At 18.1% G+C, this 27,500-nt stretch overlaps 6 protein-coding genes across 6 annotated transcripts in view; 3 read left to right on the top strand and 3 right to left on the bottom strand.

Moving 5' to 3' along the window:
• The window catches only part of PADL01_1017400 (eukaryotic translation initiation factor subunit eIF2A, putative), a gene marked incomplete at both ends in the record, with an annotated part of 7,508 nt that extends 717 nt beyond the window's left edge, over window positions 1-6,791 (bottom strand). Inside the window, one exon of the mRNA XM_028682238.1 lies at window positions 1-6,791. This exon is cut by the window's left edge and continues 376 nt beyond it. Coding sequence (XP_028538535.1) covers window positions 1-6,791 — 6,791 coding nt within the window.
• A 2,738-nt stretch (window positions 6,792-9,529) lies between these two features.
• Window positions 9,530-11,665, top strand: PADL01_1017300 (conserved Plasmodium protein, unknown function; the record flags this gene model as incomplete). Its single annotated transcript, XM_028682236.1, has 1 exon — window positions 9,530-11,665. One exon carries the CDS (start codon window positions 9,530-9,532, stop codon window positions 11,663-11,665), a length of 2,136 nt encoding a protein of 711 aa, XP_028538534.1.
• Window positions 11,666-11,766: 101 nt separating this feature from the next.
• On the bottom strand, window positions 11,767-14,206 carry PADL01_1017200 (conserved protein, unknown function; the record flags this gene model as incomplete). Its single annotated transcript, XM_028682235.1, has 2 exons — window positions 11,767-11,961; window positions 12,344-14,206. 2 exons carry the CDS (start codon window positions 14,204-14,206, stop codon window positions 11,767-11,769), a joined length of 2,058 nt encoding a protein of 685 aa, XP_028538533.1.
• Window positions 14,207-15,160: 954 nt separating this feature from the next.
• PADL01_1017100 (conserved Plasmodium protein, unknown function) lies at window positions 15,161-16,951 on the bottom strand (the record flags this gene model as incomplete). The annotated part of the gene is made up of 1 exon (XM_028682234.1): window positions 15,161-16,951. One exon carries the CDS (start codon window positions 16,949-16,951, stop codon window positions 15,161-15,163), a length of 1,791 nt encoding a protein of 596 aa, XP_028538532.1.
• A 3,360-nt stretch (window positions 16,952-20,311) lies between these two features.
• Window positions 20,312-25,840, top strand: PADL01_1017000 (conserved Plasmodium protein, unknown function; the record flags this gene model as incomplete). The annotated part of the gene is made up of 1 exon (XM_028682233.1): window positions 20,312-25,840. One exon carries the CDS (start codon window positions 20,312-20,314, stop codon window positions 25,838-25,840), a length of 5,529 nt encoding a protein of 1,842 aa, XP_028538531.1.
• Window positions 25,841-26,658: 818 nt separating this feature from the next.
• The window catches only part of PADL01_1016900 (PHF5-like protein, putative), a gene marked incomplete at both ends in the record, with an annotated part of 888 nt that continues 46 nt past the window's right edge, over window positions 26,659-27,500 (top strand). Inside the window, 5 exons of the mRNA XM_028682232.1 lie at window positions 26,659-26,674; window positions 26,751-26,789; window positions 26,993-27,105; window positions 27,269-27,346; window positions 27,457-27,500. The exon at window positions 27,457-27,500 is cut by the window's right edge and continues 46 nt beyond it. Of these exons, the coding sequence (XP_028538530.1) occupies window positions 26,659-26,674; window positions 26,751-26,789; window positions 26,993-27,105; window positions 27,269-27,346; window positions 27,457-27,500 (290 nt within the window). The remainder of the gene's footprint in view (window positions 26,675-26,750; window positions 26,790-26,992; window positions 27,106-27,268; window positions 27,347-27,456) is intronic.

Raw genomic sequence — 27,500 nt, 5'->3', positions numbered from 1 at the left:
ATACCCAATAATGTTTTATTATTATTATTATTATTATTATTATCATTACTGTTAGTATTATTTTTAGTATTATTATTATTATTTGATGGATAGATATTATTTAAATTTTTTTTTTGCAAATTTGACATATTTTCATTATTCATAAAACGAATATATTCATTCACATTTGTATTATTATTATTATTATTACTTTCATCATTGGTAGTATTCAAAAAGGATGTATTATTATTTATATGATTTTTATTTTGAATAACATTAAGTATATTGTTATCTCCTTCATTCGTGTTTATTATATTTAATAAATTTCTTTGTTGTTGTGAGTACATATGAAAATGTGTATTATTTTGTTCTTCTATTTTTATAGCATGTATATTTGTATTATTTATATTCTTCAATTTATCTTTTGTTTGATTCAAGTTCATTTTTGCTTGTTCATTTATATCATTAGTATTAACATAAGAATGTATCATACCATCCATTTGTTTATTTTGATAAATATAATTTATTAAATCTGATGGATATTTTTGTAATTCTTTTCCATCTTTATTATTCATATGAATTATATTTTTTAATTTTTCTGAAATATTTTCTGGCATATTATTAAATTGAAAAGTGTTCATATCTTTATTTAATTCGTTTTTTATATTTTTCATATTTTTTATATTTTTTATATTTTTCATATTTTTTATAAAATTTTCTTCATTTAAATTTGAAACAACACTGTTGTCATCCTTTAATTGTTTTTGTTTTTTTAAAATATCAAGTAGTACATTTTTCTGGGATAATAATTTTGACTTTTCAGTTTCTACACCTTGGTTATTATCACTACGATTATTATAAAAGTTAATGTTATTCATACTATTTATACTATTCATATTATTCATATTGTTTATATTATTCATATTATTCATATTGTTTATATTATTCATATTATTCATATTGTTCATATTATTTTCGACCCTTTGCCCTTGAGATTTATTTATAAGCTTCAATAAAGGAGAGACTCCTATAACATCTTCATTATAATCCGACTTGTCATTACTCCTTTTTATATTCTCTTTAGTCTTATCAATATTATATTCATTTATAGAAAAATAACTTGATCTAGAGTAAGCAGAGTCAATATAAGTATCCCCCCCTGTTTTTGTTTTTTTGTCTTTTTCTTCTAAATTTTTTATTTTATTATTATTGATCCAATTGTCGCTGGCATGTTTCATATTATTAGGTTCTATGGATTCTTCATCTTTTATATTAAGATGTTTTAAGAAAAATATTTTCTGTTCCTCCGTTAGACTCATTCTGTTTAAGAAAATTCTCTTCTGTTCATTTGTAGCATTAATATTTTTAAAATAATCATTCATTTTATGAATAATAAATTTTTTTTGAAATTCAAGATTTTGATTTAAGTCGTTCATGTTACTATTATTATTATTATATGTATTATCATTATATGTATTATCATTATATTTATTATTATCATTATATTTATTATTATCATTAATTTTGCTATGGTCCATATTATTTTCATTTGTCATGTTTTGGTTTCCTCGTGGATGAGGATCATTATTTTTCATAATATTTAGATTTTCATAAAAAAGACTATTTGTTTTTCCTAATTTATTATTACTCATTTTGGATGTTATAAAATTTAAATTTGATGATACAAAATTATCTGTAGGATTAATATTTTTATCTATCATTTTTTCTATATTACAAATAAAAAGTACTACATTCTGTTTATCATAATGTTCTCTTATAAGTTTATCTCTTTTTTGTTGATATAGATTATCATGATGTTTTAATATAACTATAAATTGTTGTAATAAGGATTGATATTTATCTTTATTTTTTATAATATGATCCTTTAATAAATTATTTGTATATTCTAATATATGTCTAATTTCTTTTAACTTATATAATATTTTCTTATCTTTATTATCACATGATAATAAATTATTTTGTTCAGACATTTGTATTTTATAATATATCCAATATAATTTTATTTGTATTTGTTGTATATTTAAAGAATGATAACATTTTAATAATTCAAAAAAATCTAAATTATCAAGTTGATTCTTTAAATTTTGCGGCATATTATATTGTTGATAATTCATATTATCAATATTAATATTATTGTTCATATTATTGTTCATATTATTGTTCATATTATTGTTCATATTATTGTTCACATTATTGTTCATATTATTGTTCATATTATTGTTCATATTATTGTTCATATTATTATTCATATTATTGTTCATATTATTGTTCATATTATTATTTATATTATTAACCCATTCTAAATTAAACTTGTTATTATTAATCTGTAATTTATTCTGTATAGATTGTATATCATCAATTTTATTTAAACTAAAATTAGGAATATTTCCATTTTCTTTATTATTTGTTAGATATTTTTTTAATATCATTTCTTTTATTAAACTTTCTCTTGAATAATCATTAAACACATTTCTATTATTGTTATCAATTTTTTGGTTATTAGATTCAATATGAGGAAGACTAAATGTATCTTGTCTTTTAAAACCATGATGTGTTTCTCTTTTTAAAGCTGAGATGTTTTGTTTGTCATACATATTGTAGGAATCAAAACTCTTCGTCGTATTTCTATTATAAATATTATTATTACTATTATTATTACTATTATTATTACTACTATTATTATTATTATTATTATTACTACTATTATTACTATTATTATTATTTCCTTCAATATTAACTTTTGCATGTGGTAAAATTTTTTTAAAAATATTTATTAAGCTTTCATTGGACATCACATTATTATTCATATTGTTTACATTTTCATTATCTTTACTTTTATTTTGATGTGTTGGTAGTTCGTTTCTTAACAACATATTTTCTAATACGAGATTATTAAGTTCATTTATGCTTTGCATATCATTCATATTTTGTGATTGCAATGAATTAAACATATTATTATTATTATTATTATTATTATTATCATCTCCTATTACATTATTATTGATCTTATTTTTGATATCATTATTTTTTATAACATGATTCAACATCATATTATTCTTCATATTATTTATCGTATCCATTGCTATATTCATATCACTCATATTATAGTTTACATTTTTTATATCTTTTAAGAATTCATCTTTATGTAATGGTATGTTTTTTTTAGGATATATTTTTTTATTCTCATTATTAAACTGGTTAGATATTCTAATAGAAGCATCATTATTCTTTTTATAATAGTTTAATGTGGATATATCATTATTCATATGATCGACACCTGTAACATTATTATTAATGCTGTTCATGATGTTCATTTGATTAGGAATACTCGCTTGTGCTTTCATATAATCTAAGTCCTTATTTATTTCTACATTCATATTTTTCTTCATATGACATGGATCGTTAACCTTTGTATTATTATTGCTATCATTTTTATATTTCATAAATTTTAATAATATACTTGAAAAACTATTAGAACCTGCAGAAGAATTGTTTTCATCTACTTTAATGATATTATTATCATTATGGGTATTATCATTACATGTTTTATCATTATGTATTTTATCATTATGTATTTTATCATTATTTGTATTATCATTATTTGTTTTATCATTATTTGTATTATCATTATATATACCATCCACATTATTATTCTCATTCTTTTTCTTTTTTAATTTTTTATTTTTATTTTCTTTTTTTTTCTTTTTATCTTGATCTTTTTCTTCATTCATATTACCATCAACCACTTCTACATTTTTATCCTTATCTTCATTTGAATTGATATTAATATTTATTGTATTTTTTTCTTTATCTTTTATATCCTTTTTTATATCATTTGTTTGATTATCTTTTCCTTTATTTTTATTTAATTCGTCTAAAGAGATTGTTTTTACATGTCCCATGTCTTGTAACTTATTTTTTTCTTTTATATGTTTGATGTTGTTAAATAATTTATCATGATCATTAATATTGATATCATTCACACTACCACTACTATTATTATTATTATTATTATTATTGTTGTTGTTGTTGTTGTTGTTGTTTATTTGAATGGAATGATCAGATATTTTATGTTGCTCATTGTTCATTTCTTTCCCCTTTTCTTTATCATCTTTTTTTTCCTTTTCTTTTTTTTTTTTTTTTTGTTTCTTCTTTTCTTCAACAACATTTTCGTCCTTATTCATATTATCATTCACATTAACTTTTTCATTACAGTTGTTTAAATTATTTTGTAAGATCAATACTGCGTTCTCAGAATTGTCTGTACTTTTAATGTTGTCTATCATAACGTTTATATTTTTATTACTATTGTTTAGGTTGTTGATCAAGCATTTATCGTTTTTAAGTGTCACATTTTTATCATCTTGAGTTGTTTGTTCAATGGGTATATAATCAACTCGTTGATTCATATCAATATTATTTAAGTTCATGGTATTATTATTATTATTCATATTATTCATATTATTCATATTATTCACATTATTTACATTCATATTCATCACATTCATATTCATCACATTATTCATGAGGCTCATGTTTTTCTTCTTTCTCCAGTCAACATCCCAATCATATGCATTTTTTGCTTTCTCCGATTTTTTTTTCTTATTCCCATTTATTAAACTAGCTGTCACATTAGATACTGATGTGTTGGTTGTTAGTGTCATAACCTTGTTTACTTTTATCCTATCCTTTTCATGTACCTCATTTATATTTATATTATTTTCATCATATACATCGAAAGAATAACTAGTAAGATTTGCAGGTGTGTTATTATTATTTATGTGATTTGTATTATTATTATTGTTGATCATTTTATTGTTCACGTTTAAAAAGGACATTCCAATATTGTTATTAAGAATATTGTTATTTAGAATATTATTATTTACCATCATATTATTATTATTTATCATATTATTATTTACCATCATATTATTATTATTTATCATATTATTACTATTTACCATATTATTACTATTTACCATATTATTACTATTTACCATATTATTATTATTTATATTCAAAAGATGATCGAGATTCTTTATTTTGTAAACACTCTTTTTATTACAATTATCTATAAGATTGGGCTGAGGTTTAGCTGGTTGTTTGTAAAAACCTGGTAACACATTCTTCCATTTGACATCATATAATTCATTGAAATTAAAACTACTTACTAAGGTTCCTTCATAAGTATATATTTTGAAAATATTTTCTACTTTCATTCTTGGATATGTAGATGCAGTCATAAACAATGTTCCATCATATGACCAATCACAAAGAACAGTACATGCTTCTCTATATTTTTTAATTATAGATACACTATAATCTTTTTCTTTATAATAAAAATTAATATCTCCAGCCAAATTTCCGAATCCTCCTAAAGCAATCATATTTCCAAATGGTCCCCATTTTATTGTATTTTTATATTGAGAATATATTTTACATTTTATATTTAAATCATGATCATATAAAAAAATAATATTATCTGACTTACCTTCTATAATTAAAAATTCATCTTTTATATTACTCCATTTCACATCTTGAGCAACCTGTTCGTTTATTTTTTTTATTTGAATATTTTTTGATACCAATGAACAAAAATAACAGTTACTTAAATAACCATAAGATTTATTTGTAGTATCATTTGTATTTACTAAGAATATTAAATATTTACCGCTGATCGACCAGAAACAAGTAAGAGCATCTAAATTGTCAAAACTTTTTCTAATGAGTAATTCAATTTTTATTTTTTCAACACACGATATATCTTTTACATCTGATATGTTATTTATTGGTGATTTAATATTTACATTAATATTTATTTTGTTGTCACATGGTTTTATGTCACATGGTTTGATGTCACATGGTTTGATGTCACATGGTTTTATGTCACTTGATTTGATGTCATTTATTTTGATGTCACTTGATTTTATGTCATTTAATTTTATGTCATTTAATTTTATGTCATTTAATTTGATGTCATTTATTTTGATGTCATTTATTTTGATGTCACTTAATTTTATGTCATCCCCCTTTTGTGTATCCCCTGTGATATTATAATTTACAATTTCATTATTATTCAATCCTTTAATTTTAAATATATATACATCTCCCAAAAAATTATTTTTTGTATGCACTATAAAAAATCGAGATTTATCTTCACTCATATATGATGACATATATATAGCTAGAACATTTGGCTGATTCCATGTATATATATAATTCAAAGGTATATCATTATTATTTAGATATATTGTATTATCATCATTTTCTATTAATTTTAATGTATCATATATATAAATATCTGTTTTTTTTTGTAATAAGAAATAATTATCATCATGTGTAAAATTAATTACAGGCCAATTACTACAACTTTTTTTTTTTATTTTAAATGAACATAAAATATTCTTATCTTTTACATTCCATACTAACAAATTACCTAATTTATTATGTTTCTCTTCTTCATATGGAAAGAAAAAAACTATAAATCTATTATTTGGTGACCACTGAACATGTTTAATTAATTTTATATTCTCATTATCAAATAATTCTTTATATTTATTTTTACAAGCAATCTTTTCAATTTTTTTTTTTTTTTGCTCTTCATAATTACTAATTAATAATAACCCTTCTATAGCATGTAAAAGTAAAAAAGATTCTCCGTCATATGACCATATTGCATCATGTATACATCCATCATATTCAAATATAATGTTACATTCATACACATTTTCTAATTTCTTAAACTCATATAATTTAACACCACTTTTTGATCTTATAAGGAGCTCGCTCATCTTTTTCTTTTTTTTTTAAAATAAATAATAAGATAAGAGAAAAATAAGCGTATAAGTTCAATACATATATGGAAATATATATAAAAGGATATACAAATATATACATATATATATATATGTATAATATATTTAATATTATTCGCTTACACTTTCTATATTTTACATATTAAACGTTGTTATATAATAAAATATATATATATTTTATATATATATTTTTTTTATATATATGTTTACATATATATCTTTTTACATATAATATAGATCAATAAAAAATTATGCATGTTTTACTTCTATTTTTATATATTTAAAAAAAAAATTCAATAAAATTTGTATCACCTTCTAAAATAACTTCTTACATATATATATATATATATATTATATATATATTATATATTATTATTACCTTTTACTTTTTTGTATATCCTTTATTTTCTCTTTTTTTTCTTTCTTTCTTATTTTTATAATCCCCCCAAAAAAAAAAAAAAATAAAATAAAATAAAATAATAATAAATATATAAAATAAAATAGAAGAACAAGAAAAAAGCAGGAAGGAAAACAAAAAATGTAAAAATATAAAATGGAAGGTTCAAAATATATTCCCCTTCTTAAGAATAATAAAAAAAAAGGATATATACATATATATATATATAATATATATATATATATATATATATATTTTATCATATGACCTTTTAAAAATTAAAAAGGATTGTGATTGTTAATAAAAATAATCATATACTTATGATAAGATAATAAGAAAAGAACACAGTAAAATATTTAAATATGTAAAATATTTTAAATGCTCAAATGGGTTCTCATATATAAAAAATATATATATATAATATATATATATATAAATATATCATTTATTTATTTACAAATATAAAAATAATGTACCTTAAAATATATATACATAAATGTAAGTTTTATAATATTTTATATAATCAAATATATATATTATATATTATATATATATATATGTAACATGGGAAATGTTTAAAAAGTTTAAAAAAAAATTTTAAAAACAAATAAATAAATATATATTAATAATATTATTATATATATATATATATATACATTATACTTTTTTAATATTATATTAAGAATAAAATAAAAAGAAGAAAAAGAAAATTTTAAACAAAAAAAAAAAAAAGAAAGAAAGAAAGAAGTAAAGAAATAAATAAAAAAATAACGAAATAAAGAAAAGAAAATTTTAAACAAAAAAAAAAAAAAAAAAAAAATTATTCATCATATGTTCATTACATGAATAATATATATACTATATAAATATTATATATATATAAATCATAAATATAATATATATATAATATATATATTTAAGAAATGCATATTATGGTCTTCTTTTTTTTTTTTTTGTCATTTTAATACTTAATATATATATAAATATATAATGTATATAATATATATTATATATATTTTATAATATTTTAACATGTATATAATATAAATAAAATAAAGATATTTAAAAATATATATGTATTGACAAATATTATTATATATTATAATATATATTATTTTTATTTTTCATATTTAAAATATATTATATTTATACACCTATTATTTTATTTAAAAAGATTATAAATTTATAATTTTAAAAGAGCTTAAGAAAATATATTACATTTTTTATAAATGTAGAAATTAATGTTTATAAGGGAGTAAAATGTTTAATATATAAACATATATAAATATATATATAATATATATATATATGTATAATATATATAATATATATAATATATATATATTTTATAATAAAAAAATATATAATTATTATTTTACCTAATTTTATAGAATTAAATGTATGCTTGAAAATTATGATATTAGCCAATTGATAAGATCCTCAAAAAAAAAAAAAAAAAAAAAAAAAAATCGTAACATATAAAAAATATTATATATATATAATATATATTATATGTATATTTTCTTTTTCTTTTTCTTTTTTTCGTTGGGTTAAATATTAAAATAATAAATTAATATCTATATTTTTTTGGAACATATGGTTTATGACACAAGTTATTTTACATAATAAAAAATATATATAATAAAATGAAATGAAATGAAATACATTTTATATATATATATATAATATAATTCCTTTAAAAGCTGCACAATAAAATAATTTTCCGATAGTATTTGATCCTTAAATTTAATTTTTTTAAAAAAAAAAAAACATGATCTCTCTATATGTATAATATTATTTTATTTAATCATTATTATTAATTTTTTTTTTTTTTTTTTTTTTTTTTCCCTTAAAAAAAATATCATACTTTGGTTTTATGAAAATTATTTCGTTCATTTATAGTATTAAATATAATACACACGTTTTAAAAAATATATTGAACATATATATAATATATATATTATATATATATATATTTTTTTTTTTTTTTTTTTTTTTGTGACTACTTCCTATATTATATATAAATATAACGTACACATATATTATTCATTTATAAAAAAAAAAAAAAAGAAATATTATTTAAACATATATATATATATATATATATATATATATTGGCACATTTCTATAAATATTTTTATATTACCAAATAATGAAAAAAAAATATATTAAATTGGTAAAGGCACATACATATTTATTTATATTTTTAAGGTAGATATTTATTAATTAAAAAATATATATATATATATATATTTATTTATTTATTTATTTTTATTCATTATCTTTTATCATATCATTGCTTAAATTATTTGAGCTGATGAGAATTTGTGGTTACTTAAAAAGATGGGCATTTTATGGTCCATATGAATATACATATATTTTATGTGTTGGAAAAAAAAAAAGAATAAATAATTTCTCATCGAGAATGTTATATAGTACGAGTGATTTTCAAAATAATATGATAAAGAGCTTTGAAAATATGAATGGTTTAAATATTAGTTATAGTATTAAGAAGAGTGTTAAATATGGTTATGTAAATAAGAAAATGTTTGAACATTATAATAATTTAATAAAAAAGTTTTATTATAATTTTAGATTTGAAGATATTATTTTAATATTACAATCATATGCTTTAAGTAAGGAAAGAAATTTTGAAGTATATTCTCTTTTATCAAATAAATTATTACATATATTTAAAAATATGAATGAAGAACAATATGATCAACATGTATATGATAATATTTATAAATATATTTTAGCTAGTCAACAATTAAATTATAGTGATTATGAAATTATTACTATTTTTTTAAAAATTATAAAAAATAATTTACATATTTATGGTCTAAAAAAAATTTCTATTATTCTTCATTCTTTGTCAAAACTAAAAATTCATGATGAACACTTATTACATATATCTTCAATTTATATATTAAATAATTTTCAACATATGAAATGTAATTATGTAAGTCATATTATATCAGCATATTCAAAACATGTAAATCTTAAATTTTTACAATTATATATAAAACTATTACAATATATTTTTGAAAATATAAAATATATGGATTCATTATCTATATATAATACACTCATACAAATCAAACCCATCATACAAATGATAGACACAAATTATATGTCTATTTATAAGACTGAAGATAATAATGATGCATTGCAAAATTTAAGCAATCAATCATATTCATCCACTCTAGAGCATAATATATTGAAACAAAATGTATATGATAAACATAACATTTGCAATGGAAATGAACAGTGTGATAAGCACATCGAAAAAGTACTACAAAATGGTAGAGAGTATATAATTGATTCTACATGTGATATTAATAATATTAATAGACATAACAATATGTATGATCATTCTAATTTAAAAAATATACAAATATATCAATCCAAACATACACATACAAATTCATACCCACTAAAAGATACATACGAAAAAGATAAAAAATATGATGAAACAAATAATATAAATATATCTTACAATAATTCAGATCTTTTTTCAAACGATTCTTATTGTCATTTAGATGATACATTAAATATAAATAATATTAATTTAGAACAAAATAATTTACATTTAAAAAAAGAAAAAAAAATTGTTCAAAATATTATACCTTTACTATTTTCCAAAGTAAATAATTGTTTAGCCTTTTTGTCATTTAAACAGCTAGTCAAACTTGCATGTGCATATAAAGAATTCAATTATTTTAATTATATTTATATATATAAAAGGTTATTACCATATCTAGCTAACAAAATACAAAAAAATAAAATAACATTTGAAGAATGTGTACTACTTCTAGAATGTTTTACCATCTTACCATATGTAGATAATAATGTAGACGAAATTATCAACATTATATTAACAAATCTAGAAACAATTATAACATTTAATTATAATTATATATGTCGAATCTTACAATGTTTTCAACATCTAACCATATATAATGATAATATCTTATCAAAAATTGATTGTATCATTTTTAAAAATAAAAAAAATTTTGAACGATATTGTAATTTAAAAGATCTACACTTATTTCTACATTTCTATGAAAAAAACCCAGACGAATGGCAAGAAATGATCACATATTTAAAACATCTAATACAACAAAAAAGTAATCATGTTTTAAAAAGTGAAGAAAATAACATACAGCAAGACAAACAACAACCTCAAAGTATTAATAATACAACGTCAGATACGAATATTTATAATATGGATAAAAAGTTAATAATATATAAATATAACAAACTGCAAAAATGTTTTAATGAGAAGGAAAAAAATATATATGAAGCACACACAAAAGTTGATGATGATAAAAAGGGTGAGGTGGATGACTCACCTGTACATGTCGAAAATTCAAACGATGTGCGTAAAAAGGTGTCTGACTATATATATTTCAATGCCATGAACGAACAAAAGGAAAAGAAAAAGATATAAATATATAAATATATAAATATATATGTTTGACGATAATAATTATATGTAAATATATATATATGTATATATTATTTTTTTTTTTGTTTTGTTTCTTTTTTATTTCATTTTACAAAAAGAAAATCATTCAATAATAAAGCCATTACATGTATAAATAACAACAACACTACAATTCTATACGTGTAAAATGTTTTCTTATTGTATACCTCCGTTTTTATAACCTTTAAAAAATCCTTGTAATAATTATATCTCTTGTTTAATATTTTTATCCTCTCAGGAATTTCCATATATTTATATACCTGAAAATGTAAAAATGTGAAAATTATATATTAAAATGAAATATATGAACGGTTAATAATATTTTTTCATTTTGTTCATAATATATTATCATTTTGTTCATAATATTTTATCATTTTGTTCATAATATTTTATCATTTTGTTCATAATATTTTATCATTTTGTTCATAATATTTTATCATTTTGTTCATAATATATTATCATTTTGTTCATAATATTTTATCATTTTGTTCATAATATTTTATCATTTTGTTCATAATATTTTATCATTTTGTTCATAATATATTATCATTTTGTTCATAATATTTTTATTTTTTTTTTTATTTTCTTTTTTTTATTTTATTTTATTTTTTTATTTTTTTATTTTTTATTTTTTTGCATTACCTCAAACCATGCGTGCTCATATTCCACCTTATTCCAGAAATATTCTGGAATGTCTAAAAAATCTTGAACAGCATTTACATTTATAATGCTTGAGTAGACATGCATCATTGTTGATATTTTTTCTTTAGAAATGATACATGTTCCATTGTTAGCAATTTCTTTGGATATTTTAAATAGTGTGTTAATTGCAATATCCATCATCATTTCATGAACATCTAGTTGTATTGATTGTGATAAAGCAAATGATGCAATTAATTTTTGTTCTAGTGATTTATTGGTTAAATAGATAACACCATTATTTACAAATGTGTTTATTTTTTTGTCCTTCTTACTTTTTTGTTCATATGATGTTTTAAATTTCAATTTTTTTTTTTTTATTTTCATTTCTCTTTGTTTGCTTGTGTTACTATAACTATTATTATTATTATTATCATTTTGTTTATAATCATTTTTTATAATATGTATAGGTTTTTTATTTTTATTTTTTTTTTTATTTTTTTTTTTCATGTTTGTTACATATTGATGATTGAATTTATTATGTTTTTTTCCTTGAAAATAAAATATGGTATCTTCTTGTTCTAGATATGCTGGTAATAATTCATCAGAAAACGAATTCAAGAAAAGCAATATTTTGTTTATAAAATTATCATTTTTTTGATGGTTATTAAAATTTTTCCATATGATTACAGATCCATTTTTGAATATAAAAACTATGTATTTACAACTTTTAGATGATGTTACATTTTTTTTTAAATTAAGATTTTCTATTTTATAAAAATCTGCGGAACTATAAAATTGATGATCCCCTTTTTCTGGACACAGAAATGCACATAAAATATTATAATTATCAAACCATTTATATGTAATTTGTTTAGAAAAAAATATGTGACTTATTTTTATTAAATTATAACATTTAGCCTGACATAAGAATTTGACTGAGAATATATTATTATATCTTGTAACAGGTGAAGAATTTGTAGAATGATCTATAGGACTCATATTTATTTTAATAATTTTATTCACCTCCTCCTCTGTAATATCATTATAATTATTATGTGTTATATATTTATTTCTAATATTTTCTAAATATTTTTTTTTATTATTTATATTAGTACTTATATTATTAATACTTTCAAAAGTTGTTAAATTTGTATATGTCCTTTTTTCTATATTATTAAATATGGACATGTGTTTGTTTCTATATATATTATCATTAGAATATGATAATAAAAATGAAATATTTTTTTTTTTATTATCTACTACATCGTAATATTTGTTGTTATGATTACAATGAATAATATCATAAAAATTTATATATTTTTTTTTTCTCATATTTTTTATTTCTTTATATTTATCATTATTTGTTTTGTTTTTATATTTTATCTCCATTTCTTTTTTTTTTCTGTAATTTATATGATTATAATTATTAAACAAATTAACATCATTTTTAAAGGAATTAGTTCTATAAATAAATTTATTGTTACAATCAAAAGATGTATTATCAACTGAATATGCTTTCTGACGTTTAAAGTTTATATGATCAGGATTATCATTTTTTTCTTTTTGTTTTTCATCATTATGATTGAAAATATTATTATGAACATATTCGTTTCTTACTTTTATCAATTTATTTTTATTTTTTAATGTAGGTAACATTTTATAGTTATATAAACAATGATCTATTATTTTCTTATCATTATATTGGGTCTTCCTATCTACATTGTTATCGTCTCTTTCTGATAAGGAAAAAAATTCATCATACAAATTATCATCTAATAATTTGCCGTTATCATTTTTTCTGACACATGTCATTTTATTTTTATTTTTTTGAGTGTCATATGATGACTCACGTATGTAGACCATTTTATTATTCTTTTTAAAGTGTGACAATGTTTTATATATTATTAAGGATATTCAAAGGGGTATTCTTACAAATAAAAATAAAAAATAAAACTTAACAGATAAAAGTTGTACATTAAAAATAAATAAATAAATAAATAAATATATATATATATATATATATATATATGTATTCATTGTTAAAATATTATTTTATTTTTTTTTCAATTCTTATATATGATCCATTCATCTTTATTTTATGTATCACAAGATAGTTTTTAAAAATACAAATATATATATATATATATATATATTGTGTATATTATATGTATCCATATTTTTAAATAAAAGAAGAAAAAAAAAAAAAATTTTTTTTTATTTTTAATTTTTATAAATTTCATTTATTATTCATATTTTTATACAACGGCATATTTATTCTTTCAATATATAGAACGAATTAAAAAATGGAGGTACACATAAATATAAGCATATCTCCTATAAATATATAAATAATATTATATATTTATTTATATGTTCGCTTTTTTTATTTTCCCTTATTTTTTTTTTGACCTTGACAATTTTATATATCGAGAGAAAAAAACGTCAAACGTATATATTTTTAAAAAATTATTAATAAGTGATAATAATTTGAATATTAAAAGTTATAAATAAATAAATATATATATATATATGTGTGAGTACATAACAAACATACATGCACACCTACTTTTAAATTTGTATAAATAACATTAGAACACAAAAAATAAATAAATAAATATATATATATATATATTAAATAAATGATTAATATGGAATATGCTTAAATTGGAAACATTAAAGTGGAGATACGATACATACATAAATGATATGTATGAATAAAAATAAATAAATAAATAAATAAATACATACATACATACATATATATATATATATATATATATATATATATATATATTAGTTAATTTTTTTTATTTTATTTTAAGAGACTGCAAAATTTTTGACTCTAAAAATTTCGTTTAAAAATTTATTTTGTTTATTCGCTTGAGGAAAAACATTTTGATCCCATTCAAACATAACAAGATCCCATGAACAATTTAAGAAATAATATTTTATATCTTTATACATATTTGCAATATTTTTTTGTATATATTTATTATTTCTATTGCATGCTAAAGATATATGATTACAATCCTTTACTCTAAAATCTGATACATTTACTTTGAAATTGTTATATTTGTAGCTCATTTTATTCATAGCATCTTTTCTATGTGAATCTGTTTTTTTATTATTATGATTACTTTTTTTTTTTTTTCTCTCTTTCTTTGAATTATTTGTTTTATCACTACTATCACTTTTATTACTATTAAGGTTATTATCTACATGATTAGCATGTTTAAAAAAATGATGACTATTATTATTATTATTATAATTCAAAATGTCTATATTGTTGTTATTATTACATATTAATGTGTTACCTATATTATTATCTTGAAATGAGTTAATGGTTTTATTAAAAGCTAGATTATCTACATGAGTATTAGAATCACAATTAGTATTTACAAATGATGTACTATTCAACTCGTGATTATTATAAAACATTTTATTACTATTAATATTATTAATATTATTAATATTATTACTATTAATATTATTATTATTATTATTATTGTTGATATATTGTTGAACCATTAAGGTATCAGATTTATTGGATGAAGATATAACATCTAAAGAATTATTCATATTAGATGTTATGTTTGAAGATATATTAGAATTCGAATCCTCATGTTTTAATAATAATAACCTACTTTTATAAGGATCATAAGATAACATATTATTATTATTAAAACATATATATTTTTTTTTCATACTGTCATGTATTTTAGATATGTTTTTATTTATAGTATACATATCATTTGTAATTGTGTTATAAGATATGACATTATTATTTTTTATTATAAAAAAGAAATTATCTAATATTCTTTTCAACCACTCACAATGTATAGGGACTATAACATAACCATCGTCTGTTGTTAGAACATGCTGTTTTATAGGTTCAGAATTTTTTTTTGTTTTCTTTTCTTTAATATAATTAGAATCCACATTTTCAACACATTGATAAGATTTAATATTTTTTGTATATGTAAGATCCTTTTTCTTTATATCTTCAATTTTGTATTTTTGATTTAAAATTTCTGGAGGAATATATTCATCCTCATTATAATGATTAAGTTGATTCTTAAATATAGTTGGATTTACATTTTTTATTGTGTTTTCTTTTTTAATTTGATATTTTATTTTATCTTTTTTCAAAATAAATGATTCTACTTCAGCTTTGTTAGGTAAAGATATATGAAAATATAAATTTTTAAAAATAACTTTTTTAAAAGTATAATACAATTTTAAATATTGAAACATAAAGTGATATAATGTTTTTATAAATACATTTATATTATCACAACAGAAATATCCAGTAACACTTATATGTATATCATATTTATATGTTTCATCCTGTCCATATTTTTTTAAAACATCATTTTTTTTCTTTTTAAGAAAATTATAAAAAGAAGAATTCTTTGACGGTACTAAATGGATAATAAACTTTTTATTGTTGTTACTTTTTTTATTCCTTTTTAAATTATTAATTTCCTTGCTTTCTATATTTTCAAAAAGAAACTTTTTTATAAAATTCTGGTTATAAAAATTATTATGAATTATATTTTTTCCTACTATATATTCCTCGCCTTCATCGTCAGGCTCGGTATCTTCCATATTATGATAAAAAAAAAATATATAAATATTAAGCAACTGGCACAATAAATAAATAAATAAATATATATATATATAATATATATTTATTTATATTTTATATTTAATTATATTTTATATTTAATTATATTTTATATTTCGATGGTTTTAAATAAATGTATTAAAAAAAAAAAAAAAATTATTATATATGTGAGTAAAAAATTATATCTTATTTTATTTAATGCCTCATCAACCTTGCATTTATTAAATATAAATAAATATAAACATATACATATATATATATATATATATATACTTATATTTTAAACATTTATACTACATATATATAATATATATTATAAAAATATTAACAATTCATTTTATATTCTTATTACGACAGTATCTTAAATAGACACACCAAAGGAAAAAAAAATTAAAAATTATAAACAAAAAAAAATATATATATATATATTATATATATGTATATGCATATATAGTTCAAAATAAAAAAATCATACACATATAAATAAACACACTATTTAATATATATATAATATATATAATCAGAATGTATATTTTTTTTATTTTTATAAAATGTATCAATATTTTTTAAAAAAATGAACTTTTTTAATTTAACGCTATATATATATATTTATATATATATATATAATATAACGGATGATGAATAAAGAAGAAGGTGAAAAAAGATTTTTTTTTTTAATATGCAAATTGTAATATATAAAAAGAAAAAAAAAACATTTATATATATATATATAACATATATATTATATATTACACATAAACTTTAATTTTTTTTTTTTTTTTTTTTTTTTCAATATTTAAAAAACTATAAATATCAAATTGTTGTTATGTCATACAGAGTGTGGGCTGTTACAAAAAAAAAAAAAAAAAAAATGAGACACTTGATATTTTATTTTTTTAAATGTAAAAAAAAGAAAACAATATATTATATATATATAATATTATTGTGTTTAAAAAAGGAGATACATATATATATATATATAACTGATATGTAAATATATATATAATATATCTTTCTTTATGCAGAGGTTGGATATATCATTTTTATAAAAATATTATATAATATATAAATATATATTTTAAAATATATTAAAGTAAGATGTATATATATATATAATATGTATATAATATTTTAATATGTTATATATGGATGAATTTTTTATGAATTATCTTTTTTTTTTTTTTTATTAAGAATTAAATATTAAACGATATAATAAAAAAAAAAAATGTTCACATATATATATATATATTATATAATGAGATATCTTTTTTTTGTATTTATATTTTAAAATGAAAAGGATGTTACTTTTATAAATATATATATATATATATAATAAATAATTAACATATATATAATCCCTTTTTAAGTTTTTTTTTTTTTTTTTATTTTATTTTATTATATTATTATAATATTATATACAAACATATTTATATATATATTATAATATATAGTAGTATAATATTAATATTGCTATTTTATAATATAATATCATTATAAATTACATAAATGATGTTATTATATATATTTATTTTTATTGTTTAAATAAATATAAATGAAAAAAACAAAGCATTATATAAATATATAATATAAAATTCATATTTTATAAAAATGTTTATTTATAAGATTATATATAAAAATAGCAATCATATTGTTATTTTATTTATATTATTGTATTTTATTTATAAAAATGTATGTAATGATATATATATATATATATATGACATGCAAAGAATATAATTTTATATTATAATATTATATAATTAATTCCATTTGGATATAATTTATAAATATAACACTTTATTATAAAATTAAAAATTAGTAAAAAAAAAAAAAAAAAAAAATACAAAATATAAATATATAAAAAAAAGAGAATAAATTTATTTTAATCATGTTATAATTCTTTAAATAATAACATCCTCTAAAATTTCATGATTTGTATTTTATAGATTATATGTAGGGGATATATTTCTTTAACAATAAAATATATTTATTTATAATAATATTAAATAACTTTAATCATAAAAAGATATTAAATATATAAATAAATAAATAAATATATATATATATTTATATATATTTTATATATCTTTTATACTTATGTGATTTTTAAAAATACATGGTATATTATTTTTTTTCTTATTTGTTTTTATATATGTTCTATTTTTTTTTACATAAAATATAGAAGGTGGCTATATATATATATATATATATACAAATAAGTTTATATATAGAATTAAAAAAAAAAAAAAAAAAAATATATATACATATATACATATATATATATATTTATATGTTTCGTCTGTATATGTTATATTATTACCACTAATTTTGTGTTTATCTATAAAATAATATATTATAATATATATATATATATATAATATAGTTTATAATTAAATTGTGAATAATATTTGGTTCTTGGTTATATGTTTTTTCTTTTGTGCATATAAATATATATATATATATATATATATATATATAAATATATGTATATATAAATATAAATATATGTATATATAAATATAAATATATATAAATATATTTATATTTATAATATAGAAAAAACAACATATTTCTATAACATTTAAATATCACAATTTCTTATTTATATTTTATTAAAATAATAATTTTTAAAATAAGAAAAAAAAAAAAAAAAAAAAAAAGGATGTTTGAATATAATCACACATTTATATAAAAATAACACTTATTTGTTTTTTATAATTCACAACACAAATTATATATAAGGTATAAACCAAAAATATATGTTTAATTAATAATTTTTAAAAAAGGTGATATTTATTTGTATATGTATATATATATATATATATATATATATATTTATTAATTTAAAAAAAAAAAAAGGATCAAGTGCTATTCTTTGTATATATATTAACATAATATGTAGGTTATATATATTTTTATAGTTGAAAAATAAATTTATATGATACATATATACATATATGTATATATTTATATATATGTGTGTATATATATTCTTCCTTTTAATATGTGTTTATATAAGTTCTCATATATATATATATATATTTTTTTTTTTTTTTTTTTTGTGTATAAATAAAAATATATTTATGTTATAATATATATATTTATATTACCTACAAAACAATTTTGTAAATCTATAATTCAAAAGAGAAGATAATAATATATAATTTGTCAAAAAAAATAAAAAAAAATAAAATAATTTTAATAAAGTATCCTTATGCTTGCACATAAAAAATAAAACACATATATATATATATATATATATATATATATTTATATATTTATAATTTTGTAATATATATATTTTACTCATATACACATATTTCATTAGTCGTTCCAAAACAATGGACAGCTTTTATAAAAAAAAAAGAAACGTTTTAACTCTTATTAATGATGATCAAGATGTATACAAATATAAAGACATATATAATAATTGTGAAAATGATATATATACTTTATATTTAAATATTATTAATGCATATAAAAATTGTGTATGTGAGGAAAAGAAATTATTTCTTAACAAGTGTATTAAAAACGGAAATATAAAATATATAGAAAAAGTAGTTAAGCAAATTATAGAAAAAAAAAATGTATATAATAATATAGATGATAAATCAATAAAAAAAAGTATCGACTTATTAATATATCCTTGTGTATATGAAATAAATAAAAATGAATATTATTATACAACTTCTTGCTGTTCAGGTAGAATGGTTATTTTTAAAGAAGTACATATAAATAATAATAAATATGATAATCAAAAAAATTTTAAAAATAATGATATTTCTCAAGAAAATAAAAAACAACAAAATATATCTAATCATTTAAATAATACACATTTATCAAATCTATATAAAACAGATGAAGTTTTTCTTTCGCATTTTAAAAAAAATTTTATTTTACAAAATAACCAAGATAATTATAATTGTTGTTCTGATCATCATATATCCTCTTTTTTTAATGTTTCAAACAAAAAAACAAACATTTCTGAGGATATATATGATGAAAAAATTTTAAAAGATAATATATTTTATATTAATAAGGAATATAAAAAAAAAAAAAAAGTACGAAAAAAAAAAAAAGTACATAAAAAAAATGTACATATATTATATTCCACACATTCACATCAACATTTAGAATATGATATAAATGTAATAAAAGATATTTTAAAAAAAGAAATGTTTCAAAATTATTTTGATGTTAACCCAAAAAATTATTATAAAAATATCTCATTTGATTTGATGGGTACAAAAAAATATTCCTTACAAAATGATATTAATATAAACTCTTCTATAATCACCATGAGTGATAATGAAGGTATGAAAAAAAAAGAAAAAAATAATCAACTTATTAATATATTAAATAATCAAAACAAAGGAAATATATATATAAAATTTGAACCATTTATAATACACATTAAATGTACCACTTTCTTAAGTGCATTAAAATTATTAAAAATTGCGCAAAATGCAGGATTAAAACAAAGTGGTATTCTAAATTTTAATAAATATGTAACTGTAGCTATAAGAGGATCCATGAGATTAGAACATCTATTAGGAGATATTCATCATACATTACAACATACAAATTTAATGGAAATCATTCATATTTGTAATAATAAATTATCCAAAAATTTATCACAACTTGTCAATTTTTATAAGTGCTTTAAACAATTTAAAGAGCACGAACAAAACTATCAATTTGTTTCAATAAATAGGGAAATGCTTTCTTCTATAGAAAATAACTTAAGTAGTAATGCAAAAACAAAAAAAACAAAAGAAAAAAAAAAAAAAAATAATAATTTAAATGGAAAAAATAATGTTCAAGATAATATAAATATTATTGATCATCTAGAAAAAAATAATAAAACAAATAATTTTTACCTTACTACTTGTTCAGGTAAAAAAAATATACCAAATGAAAATTGTTTTACTATAACAGAACAGGATAAAAGAGGTTGTAAATTAAAAGATGAAATAACATATGAAAATAAACAAAATGATGTAAATATAATAAAAAAGGAAAAACAAAAAAAAATAGATTTAAATAAATATAATATCCAATTAAATGAAGAAGGTTATATAATAAATGAAAATAAAAATGACAAATTTATTGGATGGAAAATTTTAGGAAATAATATGAACGTTCAGAACTTTTTGGTATGGGGACATGACATGTTCATGCAAAAAAATAAAATTTATATGTTTGGCGGATTTTCCAAAGGTATACGAAATAATAAATTAAAAATATATGATGTAATAAATAAGAAACATTTTATATATGACACAGATCTCCCATCTTTAGTATTTCATAATTTTATACAATTGGATGAAAAGTTTGCTTTTATATTTGGTGGGAGGCAAAATCCAAAAAAATGTACCAATATGGTTTGGGTGTATAATATTAAAGAGAATTTTTGGATAAGGGCAAATCGAACTAATTCCTTTGTTGGAAGAAATAAGGATGTATTATTTTTAGAAAATATGGAACAAAAAATGGACACTACTAAATATTCTATGGGAAAAAACTACACTAATGATGAAAATAATAATAATAAAAATAATGATAATTTATTATGTAGTGATGACAATACGTTTTATTTTAATAATGAGGAAGAGCCTTGCCCCAGATATAGACATGCATCCGTATTTGTTAGAAGATATATAAAAAAAAGTAAGAGCATATATGTATTTTATACATACGGTGGGGTTAATGAAAAAAATGAAATTTTGAATGATATATGGGAAGGAAAAATAATATTAAATTTGGAGAATGAAGGAATAGCTCACATTGAATGGAATAAAAAAAATTGTTCCCAAAAAATTGAGGCATGTCGTATTAATAATCATTCATTAATATATAACAAGAAGAAAAATTTTATTTATGTAGTTGGGGGTTATCAAGACAATGATAAAGCTAATTATACACAAGAATATGAATATGATGAAAATAATAATAATAATAATAATCATAATAGTGGTAATAATAATGTATACCTTAGTGATGGTATGATTATTGATATGCCCAATTTAAGTTCAATTCCAGTTTGCAAAAAAATAAAGTATTTGTATACTTATGACATAAAAAAAGATAATTTTTTTTATACAAAATGCATAGGTGATGACAATATTGAATTAAAATCTTATCCAAGTGATCGATTTTCTCATTCGACTTGTTTGATTAACCATAATTTTTTTATACTAGTGGGAGGTATAAATATACATAGAACATTAAATGATGTATGGTTATTTCATATGAAAACGAATAAGTGGAATTATTTAGGAACTTTCACTTTTCAAAATATGTATGTTCGTTCAAAGGTTGTGAGTGAAAATAATTGTGTATATATTATAGGGGGTGGTTGTACTGTTTTTACATTTGGTAGTTTTTTTGATGTGCCAATATGGAGTAATTTCAGTGCAATTATGAAAAGTATGCAACATAAGGAATTAAAGGATGTGCTGATTTTTTCTGAACATGGAGAAGAGAAGGAAATGCAAGCAACGTGTGATAATGAGATAAAAAATAATGGTGCTAACAATAATGATAACAATAATGATAATAATGATAATAGTAATAATAATAATAATAATAATTATAGTAATTATAATATTTTGGTGGAGAGAAATGAACATAAGGAAGGTATTAAAAAGGAAATTTTGGTATTTGAAAAAAAAAAAAAAAAAAAAAAAGATGAAAAAGGGGATGATATTAAAGATGGGGTGAAAAAAAATGAATTTCCTCATATTATTGATGAAGAAAATAAGGACAGAAATTGTGACTTTGAAAAAAGTACATTTTGTTCTCCTGAGAAGAACATAAAAATAGGGTTGTATATAATTATTAAAGATAAAAAATTTGTAAAACAAATTAAAATATATTTAGAGAACAAGAAACTGTTCGATAATTCATTAAAAATTTATAATCACACACCAAATGAAAATAATGAAGAATATAATAACATTGTGGGTGAAGAGGAAATTTTTTATGTGCCTATAAAAAAAAAAATTGATGATGATATATTAAAAAAGGATGACTACTTTAAAAATGTCCTTTTGAATAAGATAGAAAAATGTAATGATGGAAATATTTTTTATTACGAAAAAGTGATATGTGAAATATATAATGGAACACACAAAGAAAATATAAAAAGTCCAAATGGTGATACTTTTTTAAAAAAGAAATTAAGAATTTTATTTCATAAATTTTTAAATGATAAAATGAAAAATTACCTGAACAGTTCAGAAAAAAAAATGGTTTTGGAAGGATATAGAAAATATGAAATTATAGGGAACATTTTGATATTTCATTATAAATATTTTGAATGTATAATGAAATTATATAAATTATATGAGTATAAATTAAAAAAATATAAGAAGAAAATCAATGAAATGATAGAAAGGAAGAGGAGTAGGAGGAAGACATTTAGATATTATTCATATAATCATAATAATAAGAAGAAAAATAATAAATTGTTATCGTGTTTTTTATTGGATGATGTATATAAATATAAATATTATATTAAGAAAGTAAAGAGATTTTGGCTAGCTGTTAAGGATATTTTTAATAATAAGTATTTTTTTAATAATAATAATATTTTTAATAATAATAATATTTTTAATAATAATAATATTGTTAATATGAATATATTGTCATTAAAAAAAAAGGAGAAAGGAAAAAAAGCATTTTATATTAAAGTAAAATTAAATAAAAAATGTATAACTAATAAGATAAACATATTATTATATAGAAGAAAAGAAAAAATGTTTGTTGAGAATATTTTTAGGGATATAATTAAAAGGAATAGAAAATATGAAATAATAAAAAAGAAAAGAAAGATAAAATGTATTGCGTTATATGAAAAGGTATATGGGACATTAAGACAAAATAAAATACATATTGTATGTGGAAAAAATTTAAAAACTATACATATTGAAAATAAAATTAAATATAAATTGGATTTAAAAAAATGTATGTTTTCATCAGGAAATGGTACAGAAAAGGAAAGAATGAAAAATATGTATATTATAAGTAATAATAATAATAATAATAATAATAAAAATATTTTGTTAAATAAAAAAAGTGATGATAATATAAAAGAAAATGTGGTGGATTTATTTTGTGGTGTTGGTTATTTTACTTTACCTTTATTAAAATGTATAGAAGCTCAGAAGAAAATTAATAATTATTTCGCATGTGATATTAATCCAAATTCTTTAAAATTATTAAGAGAATCTATAAAACTAAATAATATTAATAAGAAAAATATTTTTATTATAAAACAAGATTCTTTTATTTTATCTAAAAATGTTCAGATGGTAAGGAAGTGTCATCGAATAATACTTGGACTTTTACCACATAGTCAGCCCGCTTGGAAGAATGCATTTTTTTTATTAGATAATAAATGTGGAGGTATATTACATATTCATGGTATTGGTCAGCATATATTTGATGAGCATGTATGTATTTCATCAATAAATACATATGACTATATTTTAAAAAAGAAAGATGTAAATATATCTTCTATAAATAAATTGACAAAGATTCAAATGGTTCAAGAATATGTAAGTAATATTGAAGATTCTCAATATGTGGAAGAAATCAAAAAAAATAAAGACCATCATCAAAATAAATATATTAATTACTATAATTCAAATTGTAAGAGTAAATTATATATAGGAAATAACATCCCACATAATTTATCGTTTGCTCAATATACTTTGATAGAAATATTCAAAATAGCATTATATGACAATCTTAAGAATAATATATTTTGGAATATAGCAATAAGTCATGTCGAACGGGTCAAATCATATGCACCTCGAATGTATCATTATGTGGTGGATATCAAATGTGATCCGCTTATATTTTAGTATGAATATGTAAATGAAGAGAAATAAATAAAAAAAAAATTTTATTATAATACCTTATATTTATATGTTATATTATATATATATATATATATATTTATTTTTATTTTTATTTTTTTTTTTTTTTTTTGTTAAATTTTATGTATATTAAAGACTTAGATTAAAATATTTTATTTTTACCTTTTTTAAAAGAAAGGTTTATAAATTGATTTGTAAATAAAAATATAAAATAAAAAATAAAAAATAGCGTCCTTAATTTTTTATAATCTTAACATTATAATTTTCTGACATGTGAAGGTATTTTTTTTTTATCACTTCGCGGGTAAAAAATAAAATAAAAAATATATATATATATTATAAATATATATATATATTATATATATTTATTTATTTATATATATAACATATGCATCATTATTAATTTGCTCTCTATATATATATATAAATATATTTACATATTCCGTATGACATTTTTATATAAGAAAAAAAAAACAATTTTTAAACTTCATATATTATTATATATTTTTTCTTTAAATGTTAAAAAAAAATATATATTATTTTATAAATATGTATTTATTATATATTTGAAATTATTTGTATATCCATTTTTTATAATATATATATATTAACATATTATTAAGAGGGGAAAAAAAAAAAAAAAAAAAAAAAATACGAGTTGTATTTTTGCAATTACGTGTAGAAGAAAAATGTTTGTAAAAATAAAATAATTAGGGATATATAAATATAAATATATATATATATATAATATATAGAAATTAAAAATTTTTATATTAAGGGAAAAATAAAATAAAAAATAAACCATGGCAGCAAAACATCGTAATATGAAAAATATATATATATGTATATATTCATGTATATAATTATATATATATATATTTTATTTTTAATGTAGATCCTGATTTAATTATGTGCCGAAAACAACCAGGAATAGGTAAAAATAAAATATAAATGAATGAATTGACTAATGGTTGAAAGGAATATAAAATATTAATATAAAAGATATATACATATTTATTTATTTGACATGATAAATATAAATGTGGTCAAAATGAATGGACATGAATATATAATATATATACATATATAAAATATTTTTATAATAATATATTATTTATATAATTTTTTTTTATGTAGCTATTGGAAGATTATGTGAAAAATGTGATGGTAAATGTCCAATTTGTGATTCATATGTAAGGCCATATACACTCGTACGTATATGCGACGAATGTAATTATGGAAGTTATCAAGTAGGAAAGAAAAAATAAAATAAATATAAATAGATATATACATATATATATATATATATATATATATATATATATATATTTTAATTATGTGTCATATATTTCTAAATGTTTCAAAAAAAATCATTAAAATTGTTAACTTATTTATTTGTTTTATTTTTTGAAGGGACGATGTATTATTTGTGGAGGCACAGGAATATCCGACGCATATTATTGTAAGGAATGTTGTCTATGTGAAAAAGATGTAAGATGAAAAATAAAAATAAAATATAAACACACAAACATATATATATATATATATATATATTTATATTTATTTATATGTGAACATTTAATTCGTTTGATTGTTTGTAGAGGGATGGGTGCCCCAAAATCGTAAACCTAGGAAGTGCAAAAAC

This window comes from Plasmodium sp. gorilla clade G2 (assembly GCF_900097015.1).
Source record: "Plasmodium sp. gorilla clade G2 genome assembly, chromosome: 10".
Classification (NCBI taxonomy): Eukaryota; Apicomplexa; class Aconoidasida; order Haemosporida; family Plasmodiidae; genus Plasmodium; species Plasmodium adleri (nom. inval.).
This window is presented reverse-complemented; position numbering and strand designations above follow the sequence as displayed.